Genomic DNA, 18,389 nt, shown 5'->3' on the forward strand with positions numbered 1-18,389 from the left:
CTCCTTCTGGAAACTATTGTTTTTTTTTATTTCGATTTTACGGAACACAAACGTTTTTCCAAACCGATATTGTCTTTCGTTACTGATGTTCCGCGTCTGGAGTAAGAATATTTATGTTTTAATAACCTGTATCGGCCTAGAACATCGTCTTTTGACGGTCTGAATTATTTAAAGTAAAATTTACATTTTCACATCTGCAGGGTAGGAACATAGTTTCATTCAAGAAAATGAACTATCATCTGATACTGTTTTTGTTTCAGTGGATGGTCGCATCAACAATATAAAATGTACAAGTTGTTAAAGTAGCGTCTGTAGTATTTTGCTTATAGTAATGACACTGTTATGAGGATGCTCTCGTTCTATGCTTTTAATGTAAAAATAAGACAAGAATGGGCGTCTATTGAGATACGAATTGCTGCATCTTCACCCAGGAATGAAAGTATGAATCTTCCAGTATGAAATCCCCCCCTTGCATTCGACTTTATTGTACAATTGGTTTACGAGCTACATATTAAGCTATTTACATCAAACCAGTTCATTTTCATTTTTTCACGGTTTGGCTTAATGTACAATGCAGGAAATAACACTGCCATCTTGTGTTTGTTGTCAACAATGCGATTTGGTTTCATTGAAAAAGTGCAATAAACACAATAAACTGGCACGGATAATTTATACAATTCACGTCTTTTACTTATTTGTATTTTGTTATATAATCAACCAGAACAGGCTTTAGGATCCTAGTATAATAAAAAGAACCTTAAAGCCTAAACACGCCAACTCCCAGAATCCAAAGCGAGACCGACGCTGTTTGATGACGCAATCAGTAAGAACTTTCAGGAAGGTTGCTGCTGATTACATCAGTGTGGTATTTTGGTGCGCATTAAAGGTGAGAAGAGCCGTAATATTGAAGAGACGAAAACAGCGTTATACTTTGTGGAGGTGAACATTACTTTCAGCTTTGTTAGCAAAAGGTATTGTGATTCTGACTGCAAAGCAAGGTAGACTAATGATTCAAACATTTTTATATTTTCTTGGAACATCAATCGAGACGTAACCTTAGTTTTAGTTATGTAACCCAGTAATCTAGAAGTTTAAGGTGTCTTTTTACTTTTTGCTAGGTAAGAATAATAGTTGTAATTCAAGCTATTTTAAACTATAAGTCTGGTATTCAGAAATCCTCGGGAGTGTCATTGGTTTACTTAGTGTTTAGGCTGAGACGGAAAAATAATGTTCAGTAGCATTATGGATTATGAAATAATTTTGATAGATAATTATCACATAATCCTTAAGATGCAATAAACTGTTTTTACTTATATGTTGATATAGTGCAAGGCAAATATAAGAATCTGGCCTAAGTGGTAGAGGTGCGCGGCTCTTTAGTTACGAGGTACAGTACCATGGTACGTTTTAGACCGTACCGGTACGTTCGGTAATTTCTGGTAGTTTCCGTCGGCTTCTGTATTTTCTTTCGATTTTAACAAAGAATTTCTACTGTTTACATTTAAAAAAATCAAATTTGGTTCAAAGAGCAAAATGACTAGGATAAAAATGTCGTTACCTTTAAAACAAAGGGTGAGCAAAAAAAAAAAGGATTCACCTTGGATGGGATTGTCCATCGCTGTGAGAATCTTTATATTCATCATGAAGTCCTGCGGCACAAAGCTCTTTATGCAGTGTCCGGTTGTGTCACGATACGTGATGTGTGTGTGTGAGATCCAGGTTCACTGGATTTTGCGTTACCACTTTTCCAGGGAAGAATAAAACAATGCTGGTGGCGAGGCTGGCATGTCTGCGCGTTTTACCGGCAGCAGGGCTTCGCTCAGCTCTTACCCACACGACTAATACGCTGAGGACTCCAAGCCTGAAGCCAAGTCAATCCTTCCTCCAGCCCTGCAAGGTGAGACCATAACCCACCCAGCTGTACTTCGCAGTTTTTCCTTCCAGCAGTAATGATCTTTGTTGACAGGAGATCTTGAATGGTTCATTTGGCTGCTGCATTTCTCCAAAGAGATGTACATCTTTATCCATTCGTACCACTGGGTATTTTAGTGAAGCAGTCGAACTGAAGCATCTTGTTCGAGGGGAGAGCCCCAGTGCCCCCCCACCATGAATTTTAATCCCCATCCTCCTGGATGTCCTGTCCAGTAGTCCAGAGCTTAGCTAGTGCTCCACAAGGCTGCGCAATGTATTTGGTTGTAAAGGAACAAGTAATATGTAAATAAGGTTTATTCCATGCTGAAAAGAGAAGAAAGAAAACACAATGTTTCGGCCGTGGAGACATTCTTTTTGTCAACGGTTGTGGTTATAATTTTTGTCAACGATATTGGTATAATTTGCAGTTAACCTCTGAGATCTTACATGGTGTATACCCCAGTTTGGGATGTTACATGTTGTTAGAAGTACTGCATAGAATAAACCATTTTATTATCATCTGATACTTTGACAGTCTGTTTCTGCATCCCTGATGAATCCCAGTGATTCAGTCTTGTGGATAAGATTTCCTTGACATTTATGTCTGTTAGTGCTGTATTATTTATTTTCCTTTTGGGGGGCTTGGCTATAAGGTGAACATACTGATGTGCACAAATAAAAGGTGTGAAGTTTACTTAATTTTGCCTATTTCTCCTTACCAGGAATATGCCACCAAAGCTCGATTTGGGTTCCGGCGCAGCAAGTCTGCAAAAGAGCAACTCAAAGAGGCAGCCTTTGAGCCTGCAACAGAAACTGCAGTTAAAAGTACTGTATTTACAGTTTTGTTTTCCTAAGTTATACTTACTCATGAGTGTTTTGAATTTCTTTGAAAGCTTTTTACACATATAAGACACACTGTTGTTTAACGTTTCTATGTGGTAAATAAGATTGGGTTCATTTTATGAACAGTACATACTTGGTTTGGTCTCTTACATTGATTGATTCATGAACTAAATGTGATGTCTTCTGACTACTTTGTCAGGTTCAAGGTTGATAAAAATATACTGTTGAAACAGCAGTGCTATCTGCAGTTAACAATGAGGCTTAAATGAGGTTGAACATTTTAAAAACATTTAAAATACATAATAAAACAATATATTTTAATTAAAAATTAAATGGAAGTATTACTCTTAGTTCCATGTTACAGATTTACTTCCTTCCTGTTAGTATACTAGTTGAATCCAGCTGGTACATTTTGAGAGTTGTGTAATCCCAGTGATTCAGTTTTAGCTCTGTTTTCTATACATTACTGCACAGTAATTATATGTATGCTAAATAAGGAAATGATGCAGACTGTACGTTTGCAGCTTTTAATTTCAAAACACACCATTATTTCAGAAAATATCCAATTTGTATTACTTTTCAGACAGACTATCTTGTAGCCTGATCTCGTCAGATCTGGTAAGCTAAGCAAGACTGGTTCTGGTCAGTATGCTGACTGGGGACTTTGTGCTGTAGGTTTTGTCCTGCAGATGAGTAATTAAAACCAAGGTCCTGACTATTTGTCATTAGACATGGTCATGATTTGTTAGTGTAAGGAGGTTAGCCCACCCAGTGTCCTGGCAAAAGTTCTGCTTTGGTGGTCACCTTTTTTTTCTTAGCAAGCTTTGTTAAATATTTAAATTAGTGTTTTGAGTTGTAGGTAATTTGTGATTTTTCAAAATAAACGATTGATCTGCCTGTTTCACATACTATCTATTTAGACCACAAGGGGGAGCAATTGATACATTTAAGAGGAAGTTTAAATGATTGGTCAGGTGTCATTTTAATTTTGCTTTGGAAAAGGGACGTTATATACAACAAAATTACAAAAATGATACAAAATTCTTTAAAAAGGGGGTAAAGGTATTACAAAATATTAATATATAAATTCTGTCTGCTTGGCAGTTCTATAGTTATAATTTGTATGTAAATCAGTTCCTTGTGAAGAAGGAAACAAAATAATCAGTTAAAAGTGAAATTTAATTTAATAGGATGTGAATGCATGCCACTTGTAACTTGTTTTTCTAATTCATTTTTCAGTCGATAACATGGGGAGAATAATTCTTGCTGGTGGAGCAGCTGTAGGCCTCGGAGCCTTGTGTTATTATGGGCTTGGAATGTCAAATGAAATTGGTGCCATTGAAAAAGCAGTGTAAGTGTCCCAGTCATTGACATCTCGAATTTTCCATCTAATAGCAGCAGAGGTATTTAAACATTTGCTCTCTTTCGAAATGCTAGATTCACAAAGTGAAATTATATATTTAGCACATGACATAAGACTTCTCACCCCTTGGTGACACTGGAATAGCCGTGCCTCTGTTTTGCTGAGGAGTTGGAGCCCATCCTGGCAAGCAGTGGGCAGAAGCCAGAATACGCCCAGTCTGTTGCAGGACACACAGACACAAACATGCACACACTCACACCAGGGCCACGTTTGGAATTGAACGCAGGGCCCCAGTGTTGTGAGGCGGCAGTGCAAGCCAGTTCGCTACCTTGCCCCTTGACACTGGGACTGAGAGTCAGTTCATCCTAGCATTTCTCAGCACTTCAAGAACTGCCATCTTTCAGAGGATATTCTCTCTAATTTGTCTCTTAACAAGTATAGCAACACCTGCACATTTATATTTACAGCTGATCACGTATATGTTATTTATTGGTATTTGTTTGTTGTCCCTAGTATTTGGCCTCAGTATGTTAAGGACAGAATCCAGTCCACATACATGTACCTTGCTGGAAGTGTGGGAATCACAGCATTGTCTGCTGTAGCTGTTAGCAGAACTCCTGCACTGTTGGGTCTGATGATGAAGGGCTCTTGGCTGGTAAGAAGTATCAGCTGCTGCTGTTTTTAAAATTAATTTTCTGTGTGAATAAGAATGTGGTCAGTTTATAAAAGATGTTCCTTAGTTCTGTTGAACAAATGGGTAATTGTGCCAAAAACATCTGCTTGTTGGTGTGGTCTGACATTACATAGAATTTACTTCCCACATTTTTCTCGTATAGAAGCAAGGTTTTGCAATGTATTTTATGTCATTCTGTGGAGTATAATAACAAAGGCATGTAGAGGTTTGTTCTCTGATGTTTAATGTTGCTTGTCTTCCTTTAAGCTTCATTTCATGCTGTCAGTAACTTATCTTGGTTAGATGTCAAGAAACTATTTAATAAATCTTTTCAAGTTCGTTACCTCAAGTATACAATTTTTTTTTCCGCAATTAAAGATACTGATATTGAGCATATTTATTTGATGTATTCACAGACCTGATCAGAGTTTTAAACCAAAGGTCCAGGTTTTAACTGTTTACTAAACACTACATATAAGGGTGGAGGAAACTCACTGTCATTCATTCTTATTTTATTTTAAAGTTATTTGTTTCCTTTCTGTAGGCTATGGGTGCAACCTTTGCAGCCATGATAGGTGCAGGGATTTTAGTTAGATCAATATCCTATGAGCAGAGCCCAGTCCCCAAGCACCTTGCCTGGACATTGTATGCCGGTAAGAGTTCTTACTCTTATTATAAAGTTAGAATTTCTATCTATTGATAAGATAAGATCACTTTATTAGCCCTATACAATTTCTTGGATTAGGAATTTGTCTTTTCACGTACCCCAGCTTGCTCTCCATGAGACTCACAGACAGATAGAAGCTTGGGGTCAGAGCACAGGGTCAGCCATTGTACGGTGCCCCTGGAGCAGCTGCGGTTAAGGGCCTTGCTCAGGAGCCCAACAGAGTAGGATTCCTCTGCCGGCTGCTGGATTTGAACCGGCAACCTTCCAGCCACAGGCGCAGATCCTTTGCCAGAGAGCCACCGCTTTGCTCCCAAAACCATATTGTGTGTTCATATTACAATTAAGAATATCTTGGCCAGTTATACATTCAAGATTTGCAAGTAAAACTCCTCATTAATTCTGTTATGATTAATCCTTAAACGAGATTTGTATTAAATGTTCCCAGATGGCTTTTATAGTGCTTTTGAGCCACCTCCTGGTTTAGCATTATCAGAGGGAAATTTTTGCTAGAATTGTAGTGCTTTCGAAGAGATTATGTAGCAATACCACAGTGTGCCACAGGAGGGCAGTAGAATATGTAAGATTACATAGAGCACCACAGGTGTGTATTCGTTTTTGGACACTAGAGGGAAAAAGTTAATTAGTTTGTATTTTAATTATTTAATTCAAAGGAGTTCATGAACATTTTAATATTTCAAACTTAAGTTTTATCTATTTTAAACTTAAATCTCAATAAATGTATTTTTTGTGAAAAGCAATTGTTTGAAATAAAATCAGCTAGTTAGCCAAAGAGTGCTCTTGTTTGTGCCAGTGAAGGTCTAGGCACAGCTAAAAAGCTTTCACCTCACATGACTGCATCTCAGGCCAGAGATACCACACCTTTTAATAAAGTCTACCCATCAGAAATATATCAGAAATAGATCTGTGTGAAGCTATTTGAATGATATGGAGAACCCCATGGTTTGATTCCCCCGATGTGTGTTTTCTAAAGGTGTAATGGGTGCAGTGGTGGCTCCTCTGACTCTCCTGGGAGGGCCGTTGATAATGCGAGCAGCCTGGTACACAGCAGGCATCGTTGGAGGGCTGTCCACCGTTGCCATGTGTGCCCCCAGTGAGAAGTTCCTCAACATGGGAGGCCCCCTGGCAGTGGGCTTTGGCGTGGTTTTCGCCTCGTCACTGGGTGAGCAAGTGCCGCGGTTTTTGCCGTTGAGAACTTCTTTTTTTTTAACATGATCTGAAAAATGGCCTTTTCTCTTCAAACGAAGCCGTAAATCAGTCCTTTCCAATATATGGTTTCAGTAAACAAACTTAGAAAAACAGTCCTTGAGGATAAATCTTTCCTGAGCGACGATACTAGAGGGTGGTGCTGCAGTATGTGTTGGTGTGGTCCTGCACCTCGGAGCTTGTCTGACAGACGCCCGGGCTTCCAGAGCTGCTGGCGTTGTCTGCGGCGCACAGGAGCTACCGGATGAAGTCTGTGGGCCTGGCCTGATCTAGAATGCTGTTGTCTTTTTTGTTTTATTCTACTGACAGGAAAATAATGATTAAATTCAGGTCACTAGTTCAGTTCATTGTTTAAGAAATCACTAAATAACTGACTTATTGAGTAAGTGAATCCTAGGATATTTCCAGGCTGTCGTTGTAACATGTCCATGGGGGGGGAAATGTCAGTGGAATGAATGGATGAGTTCAGCTTTCAGATCACTTGGAAAATGCCTGAGCGCAAGTGTGACCTTTTCACGTTCAAGTTTCAAGTTTCAAGTTTACTTGCATTACAATACAATGTATCTTTGTTTTTCTAGGTTCAATGTTCTTACCCCCTTCTTCAGCATTTGGGGCGGGTCTATACTCAGTGGCTGTTTATGGTGGTCTGATTCTGTTTAGTATGTTCCTGCTGTATGATACACAGAAAGTTATCAAACGTGCTGAAACCTACCCTGTATATGGAGTTCAGAAATATGATCCCATTAATTCGTAAGTATATATGGTGGTTTTTGCTATGTACGATATTTGTTTTTTTATAAGGCTACAATACTTTAATACGTTTAGCTTGGTTATATGTACCAGAATCGAAATAATGTAATATGTATGAGCTTTTTTTATTTTACAAAATATTTGATTGAACTATATCTCTATTTGAGTTAACTTTTAATGTTGTAGCTCTGACTTTTTCTTACTCTGACTTTGACATAGTATAGAGCTTAAGTTACTTCTTTGCAGGTTGTAGCTTTCCCAGACTAAAGTGGTAATCTGAATTGAATATCTGGCACTGTTAATGCATTACACTTTTAACATTTTATTATTTGGCATTACTTCTTGAACTTTTTTGTATAATTAATCCTACAAGAATTTGATGGGTAAGATATCCTTAAACTGGGCAGCCAGACGTTTTGGAAACCACACTTTCTTTAGTGTCTGCACAGGTTCGAGGCATGCTTTGGGTTTGTACTATACCGGAACTTCTCGTTAATTTGGTTAGAGATTGATGAAACCTGATCCTCTAGTTCTCCTTTCAGGAAAAGAATATTAATGAGGCTTTGTGATTTACAAACTTTGCCATAACTGTGTTTTTCGGCTCTGGTCCTTGTTTCTACATTTGAACAGAACAGCAATGTTTATTTTTCAGGAATAGCAGGAAAGCAAAACTGGCTTTTCAGTGAAACTGTGGCCATTTGCCAGTTATTATCCTCCTACATCACAGTTTTACAAAGGTTGTTCTGTGAAAAAGTGCATGTTGGTACAAGAACTTAAATGGAAGTTTTAAGGCTGGTTTCACAGACCAAGATCAGCTAGGGTTGTAGACGTTTTTACTAACAAGATTAGCACTAAACTGAGTGGGTTTAGGTTTGTTACATTTAAACATATGGAGTGCCATATTGCAAATTAATGAAAAAAGTAATGTTCTCTTCTCTTCAACCTTGAAATCTAGATGCTTGGGAATATACATGGACACTATAAATATCTTCATCAGAATGGTGATGATTCTGGCTGGTGGTGGAGGCAACCGAAGGAAATAAGAGTCTTTCATCCCTCTCCTATTTTTTGTGCTCTGTTTTTCAAAATATGCTAAAGGCTGCAAAAACAGCACTGGAAGTACACATGGTTCAAAGACACCTTCTAATAAATGTGGTGAACATATGTGTTAGCATAAAATAATTTTCATTTTTAAGGGAATCATTTATTTTCCATGTGATGTGATTGCAATACGATCATCAGACTTGAAGGCACCCCTTTACTATTGCCCTGGAGCCACGTGGAAAGAATACTGACTACTTGTGATGAGATGACCTCAGCAATCTAAACCCTAGAAATGTTCATTTAAACGATTACCCGAGTTACTTTGATTTTGCAGGTTTTAAAGAGGTCTGTACCTCAGTAAGCCTTAATTGTTATGAATATCAGTATTTCTGGCTATTTTTATCCATTTAAGTCAAACTCAAATCCATTTAAGTTTTTACCAGATATTCGGACAGTGTTCATTCCAGCAATAGTCCTAGCTTATTGTGCAGTCCTAAAATAAAATTGCTTGTGAAAAACATAAACTTCAAAATATTGTGAGTTGGCATGTCAAAATATTTTGATACGATTATGAAGCTGTGGTTGAAATAAAGAAATGCATTGACAGAAGTGTTGTGTGTTTTCTTGAAACAGCTCCAGATATCTGTGTTGTGTTAAAGAAAAATGTTCTATTCATTTCTAATTGTGTGGGCTCTATGAAAAAATATTCTGACATTAAAGAGAACAAAGACACCATGCTCAATTGTGAGTTTGAAATAGGAATGTTAACTGGATCTCATATGCTTATGCTAGCAAAAGAAGGTAAAAGTTCAAGAAAACTATCCATAGTAAATTTATTTTGTTCAGCAGAGTAATACATCATTTTAATATCTTATAAATCTGCTTTGTTAGAATAAACTACTACTGAACTGTTGTATGTATCGACAGAACATTTACTAAGTAGATCAGAATTCATTTTACCTTCACACATTTTAACTCGCAGTCCCCAAGCGAAACACAAATGCTTAAACATTCTGAAAAGTAATTACAAATGGAAACCTAGAAAAATGAGTTGGATAAATGTATACACCCCCTAATAATGTCACGCTTTTAGTCAGTCAAATCAGAGCTTGTCACTGCCAGAGCCAGATCATAGGTGCCTTGTTAACATAAAAGAAGTATTCTCACTAAATTCGACACTGAGGAAGTCCCAGCCGCAATTTGATGATGATGCAGACAAGGCTTGAATCAGTCATATTAGTGCAACCGTACATGGTACATAAGTCAATCATGGGGCTCTGAAAATTCTGCAAAAAGGCAGATGTTATACCTTTTCTAAAGCTTACACTTCAGAGTTCTAAAAGCAAACCCTGTCAATGTCAATGTTCTCCAAAATTTATGTAACTGTACAGAAAACATAGCTGTAGAAGAAGATTGATGTATTTTTACTTTAAGATGCATTAAACACTCTAAAGCTCACCAGTTATTTTCAACTTTCTGGTTTCAGTTGCTAATGGTAGCCAACATGATTTTCTCAAGATAATAGTTCATGGGTATACATCAATCAAATGATCTATATAACCACTGAACATTTCTGTACTAGGATTTGTTATAATTGAAGTTGGCTTTTTTCTGGTATATTATTATTATACAAACATCTGTGTATAGTTTCTTTTTAAGTTTAAGCCTTCAATGCTCAGCTCCAATCTGTTTTCTGAATCACTCCTTTAAAAAGAGGCTGTAGGTGTATTTATTGTATTGGTTAGAAAACTTGTTACATTGGTATCATTCGTGACATGCTAGCTTTTCAATGTTAGCTGTATTTTTAATAGTATTTGTGTTTTTCTTCTCATCAGATATAATCAGCTGCAAGCATGATCCTTTCTAAGTTAATCTTTTGAGCAGAAGTTACAGATATTTAAGAAGCTTAAATATATTTCTAAAAGGCTGATGGGAAAATGTTAAATATATCGTTGGTATCGGGAACTACATTTCTAAAGTGAGGAGTCAGGATTTTTGTTTGTGTTGTGTGTCCTTGATCAAGCGTGGCCAGCTTCATAAAAGTGATATCACCTGTGATTTATTCTCATTAATCCAAAGAGCTGTGGTAAATCCGGAATTTGGACACAAATACAGAGTATTTCCCATAATGTTTCTTAATGGTGATTTGCATTTAAATGGTGGAAGAGATGAAACAGCAGGAAATCCCCACTCCTTACTGGGTGTACTGATGAATATTTTGGTTTCGTTATGTGTTGCTTTCAAGGAAATCAGTAGTGTTGAAGGTAGTGTCTGAAGTTGACATAATCTTGAGGTATTGTAAGCTTTGTTTTTATCTCGATATTATGACTTATAAAGGGGTTCTCAGCAATGTCAAGATTACATACTATTGATATTATATATAACACTTCTGTTTTGAAACATGGTGCTTGATGTATCATTGGTCATTGCTATCAACATGATGTATAATTGGTCTTACAGGTGTGAGGTAATTCTAACTTGTTTTCAATTACTGGCAAAGTACTTCATTTATTTTTTTAGAAATAAATTCTTCTTGAATATATTCAAAAAAAATAAAATCTGATGGAATCATGGAGAACACATAGGACTTGAAACGAATAAAACAGCAACAGAGATAAATTAAAATTGATTCTTAACTGCATTTCATGCCTATATCACACTCTATCAATACACTGACCACTCTACTACCCAGAGCAACAGGACCTAGAGGAAACAAATCTTTGACTTGTATGTAAATACAGTATGTAAATCATGAAAATTGTATAGCTTAAATTAAATTGCATTTAAAATTAAATTGTGAGGCTCCATTTGGAATATTTTTATTTTGGTCACCAGGCTAGAAAAAGATAATGCTGCTTTCAAATCAGTGCAAACCACATGCATTCTATGACTTCAAACTCCTAAAAAGGTGTCAACAAAGTCTGGCTTATTCTGAAGCAGTGAACCCCTCCAGAAGCCACTGGGATACACAAATACCAGAGAAAACTGTGGGGGAGTGCTTTAAAAAGTAAGATGAGGAGGCACTACTTTATGTTAAAGACCGTGGGAGCGCGAGCAAGCTTCTCACCCATATTAATGAAGTTGATACCCTGGTTTCCTTCAGGAAACAGATGGATAATATTCTCGGATCAATAAGCTACTAGATACTAATTTTTGGGCCAGATGGGCTTTCTTTTGTTTGTAACCATTCTTATGTTTTTATATGTACTTTTACACGTTCATGTGTGCTCTTCTGCTTTATTGGGACTGGCAGTTCACCGTAACCTGGGAATCTCAGTGAGTGACAAATAGGTTAAAACCCAAGATTCAAGGCTGATCTCTTATTAATTTCCAATAATCAAAAACATAGAAACCTTGACAGTTAGGAAAACATTCTCTCTCAAAGACATCTTGACTTTCGCCTTTATGGAGAAGATAAGATTAACAGTGATACAAGCCAGAGCAGAACCTTATACTGCAGAGAAACCAACTGGCACTAAGTGCCAAAGGACAGAGAACTCAGACATGACATTATTCTTTGACAGAAAGCATTTTGCCTTAAGAAATAATTGTCTAATTTGTACTTCCTTTACACAGCCTGAGCTGCTCCCACAAAAGATCACATTACGTTTAGGATATCATAAAGATTTTGCACAATCAGTCTTTTGTAAATGAAAGCATATTGTCTGTGCGTACTGTATTAATGTTATCCCATATTATGTTTGTTCCAAATTTCTGTCATCTCTTCTAATGTATTATGAGGCATTATGAGAAAAGAAAGAAAGTTTTATCAGTAATAACTTGCAATAGCAGAACACCAGAGGGACTCGATGCTACAGTACCCCCTATAGCAACCTACTTTTAAGAAATAGCAAGGTAACAATATTGATGTGTGGTCAGAAATTCAACTCACCCCTTATCAGCTGGCATTGGCATTTCTTTTCCTTTTTCCCTGCACTAGACCTTTTTTACCACACTCTATTAATAATTAAAGAGTGCAGTAGTCTGACCAGTCTGACTTTGTCAATGAACTTGCTGAATGTAGTGGGAACAAAGCACAAATGCTCTTACAAATGTCCCTTTGTAGGTTTTTTACGGGGACTTTCCTTCAAAGAAAAAAATAAATAAAGTGGCCTTGCCCTTACTGTTAAAAAGAGATGTATACCATTGCTTGAGGTTAATGACTAAGAGCTACGGTATATCAGAGCTAAAATCAACAGCTTAAAGGCATGCCCTCCTACTGTATTTGTCAAAGTGAGAGATCTGGCAGGGTTTGCTCATAGCTATTGTTGCTCATAGAGATCCAGTGTTAGACAAGAGCACTGTATCCTCTTGGTCAAGAAAAAAGTATTGCTGGCCTGTGTTATCTGACATGTTCTTCCAGACTCTAGTGATGATAAGTGAAAGTTGGCATGGGAGCTCTTTTTGTATAGTCCAACTTAATTGTAATCAAAACTATTCTAGTATTGTTATGACTGCTTTACCTACAGTACCTAATTAAAAGGTCACCTTGATATTTTTTTTTTTGCATTTTCACAGTGATTTTACAGTTTTGGAGTTTTGCTGTGCTTTCCTGTGGGTTTTTATGCACCTTCTCTGCACTTTACTACATGTGAATACCTTGCTTTACTATCGCAAGGATTCCTTAAAACATTTTTCATGATACTTCGTGGTCTTACCACGTCCTTGTGAACATAAGCATAAGGGTTCGCACTTCACATTTTTAATAATCGTGTTTGATGAGGTAATTTTTAGTAAGATATGCATAAGGTGCTCTCAATTTCAAGGTGCTGTTAACACTGACCTGAGCAAACTGTAAAATATAAATCCACATAATATTTTAGACTTTTCCTAAACCATGAAACTATTGAACTTTGTATGATTAGTATTGTAAGAAATAACTACTAAAACCCACACTAATCATCTTCTACTCTGCCTTTTAAGTTTTTCTAAGCTTAAAATTAAATTTTCAAACTATATGTAGCCTTTCCTGCACTTTAAAAAAGTATTTCTGTGTTGTTGTTTTTCACCATTAGGAAGTTCTTTCTCAGCTCATCACAGTTCTTGGGCAAAGTAAAAGAGCAGCAGACAGAGAATATAGGTTACGCAGAATGATGGTGTTGTTGTAGTCTGGTCATGTTATCTGTATTTAAAAACAGCAGATTTGAGATTTCAAATCTGGAGAGACAGAGAATGGAAGAACAAAGTTTCCACTTGGTAACGAACACTGTGCCACTTGTTATCTGTTTCCCACATAACTGCAGTCAGGCTAAAGCTCCCTTTGTTAGGAGAACAGAGACAGAATAATAAGCTCCAGAAATTAAGTTGTTTTTTCATTTCTCCACCAGTCCAAACTCCACAGTTTGTTAGATAAACACTTCTTTCCATCAGTTGTCTTAATAATGGAAACTCCTGCAGGGGACGTTTAAGAGGTAGAACATGTGTTACTAATTTGTAAATGCATGTATGGCCCTACTGATACTGTATAATTAAGCCATCAAAAACTAATGCACTTATAGATGGATTGCTAGATCGATTTTAATAGGGGTTTCCAGATAAGGCAGACTGTGAATGTGGCTGCCTTTTGTTTCCTTGTGTGACGCATGCTTTATAAGGCAGCTTTGAAGGACATTGTGAGGTTGGTTCTTGGGGCAATTAACCACCACCTCCTTCTGTGAGAAATCCACACAGCACACAGCGCAGACTGAAACAGCTGAAGGAGGGCATTGAGGCTCAGTTTCCAGCTCTCGACACACCAGTTGACAAAATGAAGAGGGAGACAATCCTTGTGTTGGGACTGGTGTTAATCCTCTCTATGGCTGTCCTTTCATCTGAAGGTAGGAACAGTTTGTGTAAAGGCTTAAACACTTGGTGTCTGGACGTATCCTACCTAAATAGTAAGAGTACAATCAGAAACACGGAACACATTAGAAATGCGTTTTTCAGCAGTCCACTTGTGCTTTTTAATTCTGTGAGTTATATCATTTGTTGGCATGGTAGCAAGCAATCTTTGAAATCTCTGAGATTCGAGAAGAGCACACTTTATAGACAGGGTGGCTTTAGTCGTGCCTTTTCCAACTTTGTATGTTGGTAGCATAGACCGAAAATAAATACTGTTCCCACAATGTACCCTAAAATGTCATTTATTATTTTTGTTCTACAGGGTAAAAAATTTAGCCCTTACACTGTTTAAACATATTAAACATATTTGCACAGATGCAGTGAATTGTTTTAAAACCAAAACAAATGTAACCATGAAGAAATTAGTAGAGAATGTTCAGCTGTTGTTCATCTTATCTATTCAATAACAAAAGTTCCACTTTTACAGCAGTGTAATTATTTGTATAAGAAATAATTAAACTCCATAAAGATGGTCAAATATTTTTATTGCTTATAATTATGGACTTCTTGAAGGTATGGCAATTTGCTTACGACTTGTTTAATACAGTAGATTTAATCCAATTCCTTTAGAAATATACTTTTTTTTCTTAACCTTTTCAGAAGATTTCCCACGCTTATACCATCAGATACAAAGAAATTTTGAGTCTATTATTTATGAAGATGTATTTTCTGGTACAATTTAGCACTTTGAGGCTAATTTCTCAACAGAAACAACGTTCTTAGATTTGTTTAGCCTCACTGTAACAGTATAGTTAAAGCTAATACACTATTCCATTCTATCTTTTAAACATCTTTTAAATATCCCATGTCTTTTCCAGGCAGAAAACTCAAGTGTTGCAAAAAATATTTTCTGAAACATCACAAGAATGGTAATGATTTTATTTTTCTCTTTTCCTCGTTTTCTTAGTTAATTACTCACTCAAAACATATTTGTAGAGCTTATTTCAACAGAGTTTGTTCCTGCTTACTGATTTTACTCATTACTCATTGTAGAGATTGCTTCTGTTTTATAAGCTAAAACTCAAAATGACAAAATTCCCTGCTTCGTTTTTTCACCTCACAAAACCCTTTCCTGTGAGTCGTCACAACACTTCAATTTCTGTAGTGCCCCAGTGATTTCTCTTACTATCAAAGTGAAATTGGGATTACTGGAATTCATTATCACAATGTTAAGTGCAGAATCCATCATGGAAAAAATGTGAATAATGCTGAGTATCAATGATATTTTTCAGTTAAGCATCCACCCTGAATTATTATTATTCTGAAAAGTTTATTCTTCTGTAAATTGCTAGTTTTGGAGTCACATCTGATCTAAATTTTACTTGAAACTGGGGTACAGCCTGTTAATTATTTACTAAATTTAACATTATTTTGAAGGCTCCAAAAAGTTGCTGGTCATATTTTTGGTGCTTGGTTTGTTGGTCATAACATACGAATGTTTTCAGAATTAGACTTCACAGAATACTTTTTAAATGCTATTCTAATACACCTGGGATTTTATACTTCACAGTTTCTCTTGTACTGTATATTTAAGAAGCACCTGACTTCAGCAAAACAAAAGTAACATGAACTAGTGTATTGAATTTCAATCTCGACTTGGCCTGTGAAAATATTTTTTTTGCTTACCTTCCTTGTGTCAACAAAAGTAAAAAATACTCTCTGTGTGAACTGTATGAGACATATATAAGTTAAAAGTCATTTGTTCCATTTTTCTAAGGTGTGCCTGCTTATCTCTTCTTGCAGGTAGCATTATTTACCCATAACCATTATGTATGACTTTTATTGGATTTTAATTATTTTATGATTTATGGTTTGGATTTGGTTGTCATGGCAAGATTAAAAGTCATTCACTGAAACATCCGTTTTGGTTTTAACAGTGTTGAAGTTCCCGGTGACCATTTGTGGTGGTTTTTGATATATATGTATATTTTTTTTTATAAGACAGCTGCAAAACATTGTTTTGTTTTTTTACTATGTATTTACTATGATCTAGGAGACAGCACAGGACCATTTGGATTATTCTGTCACTGACAGTCACAGACAGTTGAATGTAGACCTAAGTTATTAGACAATTGTCTGAGTGCAACCTCCTGCTGTTTGTCTTGATGCTGCAGCTGACTTGTTACCTGGGACATTAAGGGTGTGTTTCCCCTTATCTAATATCTTTCTTTTACAGACTCCCTCAGGCCCAAGAATGCCAAGACTGGCCATCGCTGCAGGCCATGCAGACCAAACATACCTCTCCCTTCTTCGTAATCAGCTTCTGCCATGCTTGCGTGACAAAGCTGGGAAGGCGTATACACACCAGCATAATACTTTCAAGGGAATAAAGCATCTTGCCTAGTGATTCATCTTCTGAATAAAAAAAAAGTAGATCTGACGTTGATGCTATGCACAGCCTTAACTATGCACCATATACTGTATGTGTCTGGCTTTGATAGCTCAAACTAAGAAAAGCTTTTGTAGTATTCTTTAATGCAAAATTCAACCCACGGGAAAATCGAAATATTTGTTACCCTCACATGCAACTAATGATTTAGGTTTCTTGTTGTAATGGGTAATTTTTTAAACAGCCCTTATTATTGAAACTATTGTTTGACATTTCTAACCTGCTTTTTTCTTATTCTGTATGAAAACGGAATAAAAATATATTCTGCTACATGGACACCTATCTTGCTACATTAAAATAAAAAAAATATTGTACTTCTTCAAGTCCCAATTTAGTTTGTTTCTTTATATATATTTACATTTTAAAATTAGCAAAGTAATTAGAAGAGGAGCAAGTAATAGGTTTATTCCATGCTGATATATTTCTGCAAATCTTAATGCACAGTTACCCACTTGAAGAAATTAGGAAACAGATTTGAAAAGACAGGATTTCTGTATTGTCTGGTGCTGTCATGATGAAGTTAGCAATGCAGTTACAGTACAATGTACAGTTGATTAATTTGTCATTGTTCATCCAACCACTTTCTAAGCTCTTCATTCAATTTAGGGTTGTGGGGTTGTGAGAACCCATCCCAGCAAGCAACACGCACAAGGCAGGGTACACCCTGGATGGGACGCCAGTCTATTACAGGGCACACACAGACACAAACATAGCCAGACACTCCATCACACCAAGGCACGTTTTCCCAGAAGCCAATTAACCAACCAATGTCTTTGGACTGAGGGAGGAAACCAGAACACCAGCAAGAAATCCACATGATCCAGAAAGAACATACAAACTCCACACATAGCTGCCCAGATCCAGAATTAAACCCAGGGCCCCAACACCGCAAGACAGGGATGCTAACCACTGTGCTACAATGCCAACTGATTTCTCGTTGCTCGAAGCAGATTAATTTGCAGCTTCTGCACTACTATACTTCAACAACACAAAAGGTGAACTCTTCAATGCTTTGTGCCAAAATAAAAAATGCATTCAGCAGCCAGCATTCATTGCATTTGGCAGATAGTCAAAAGGTGAAACTGAGATTTTATGTATTGTTTACACTTGACAAAAAAACTTGAAATAAGAGAACTACTGTATGTTCTCTTTTTCAACCATAAACTTGAAACAGATCCGTCAAGCACTACAATGTTTTCTTTTTAGTAATTGAAATAATATAGGCTGCAGGTGGTGGCGGCACACACTGCTGCCTCAAAGCCCTTAAGTTCCAGGTTCGATTCCCTAATGTGGTGTCTTTCGCATGTTCTCCCTCCACCTCCTCCAGTTTGCCTGGGTTTTCCCCAAGTGATCCCATTTCTTCCTACCTCCCAGTCACGCTGGGTAAACTGAGGTCTGTCCTCGTACAGTATGTGTGCATGCCCTGTGATGAACATACAGTCCCTTTCATCGTTTACATTTTGCCTTTTTCCCTGGCTCTGGTGTTTAGTCTCCAGCTCACCACAACACGTTTGTTCTTAGGCAATGCCTTGTACAGTTACAGTAAAACAAAAACATGTTCATTTGAAAACCAAACTACAGTATATTGCAATAGGAATCACAATGCCCAAGACTTAAGTGTCCTTAAAGGATTCTGGAGTGATTT

The 18,389-nt window shown here is 36.9% G+C and overlaps 1 protein-coding gene and 1 long non-coding RNA gene across 5 annotated transcripts; both read left to right on the forward strand.

Moving 5' to 3' along the window:
- The first annotated feature begins 786 nt into the window (after nt 1-786).
- ghitm (growth hormone inducible transmembrane protein) lies at nt 787-9,084 on the forward strand. Of its 4 annotated transcripts, none has more exons than XM_015346480.1 (9): nt 787-886; nt 1,752-1,897; nt 2,634-2,736; nt 3,994-4,105; nt 4,631-4,772; nt 5,335-5,443; nt 6,449-6,637; nt 7,260-7,431; nt 8,387-9,084. In XM_015346480.1, the coding sequence occupies exons 2-9, from the start codon at nt 1,766-1,768 to the stop codon at nt 8,472-8,474; spliced, it is 1,047 nt and encodes a 348-aa protein (XP_015201966.1). In that variant the 5' UTR covers nt 787-886; nt 1,752-1,765; the 3' UTR covers nt 8,475-9,084. The 4 variants fall into 4 exon arrangements, with proteins under 4 accessions (XP_015201966.1, XP_006630346.1, XP_015201964.1 ...); XM_006630283.3 differs by having other exon boundaries at nt 831-998; XM_015346478.2 differs by having other exon boundaries at nt 831-971.
- Nucleotides 9,085-14,083: 4,999 nt separating this feature from the next.
- On the forward strand, nt 14,084-17,063 carry LOC107077293 (uncharacterized). The gene is made up of 3 exons (XR_001478334.2): nt 14,084-14,291; nt 15,174-15,224; nt 16,532-17,063. It is a non-coding gene; the product is annotated as an uncharacterized lncRNA (long non-coding RNA).
- The last annotated feature ends 1,326 nt before the right edge of the window (nt 17,064-18,389 follow it).

This window comes from Lepisosteus oculatus, chromosome 4 (assembly GCF_040954835.1).
Source record: "Lepisosteus oculatus isolate fLepOcu1 chromosome 4, fLepOcu1.hap2, whole genome shotgun sequence".
Lineage (NCBI taxonomy): Eukaryota > Metazoa > Chordata > Actinopteri > Semionotiformes > Lepisosteidae > Lepisosteus > Lepisosteus oculatus.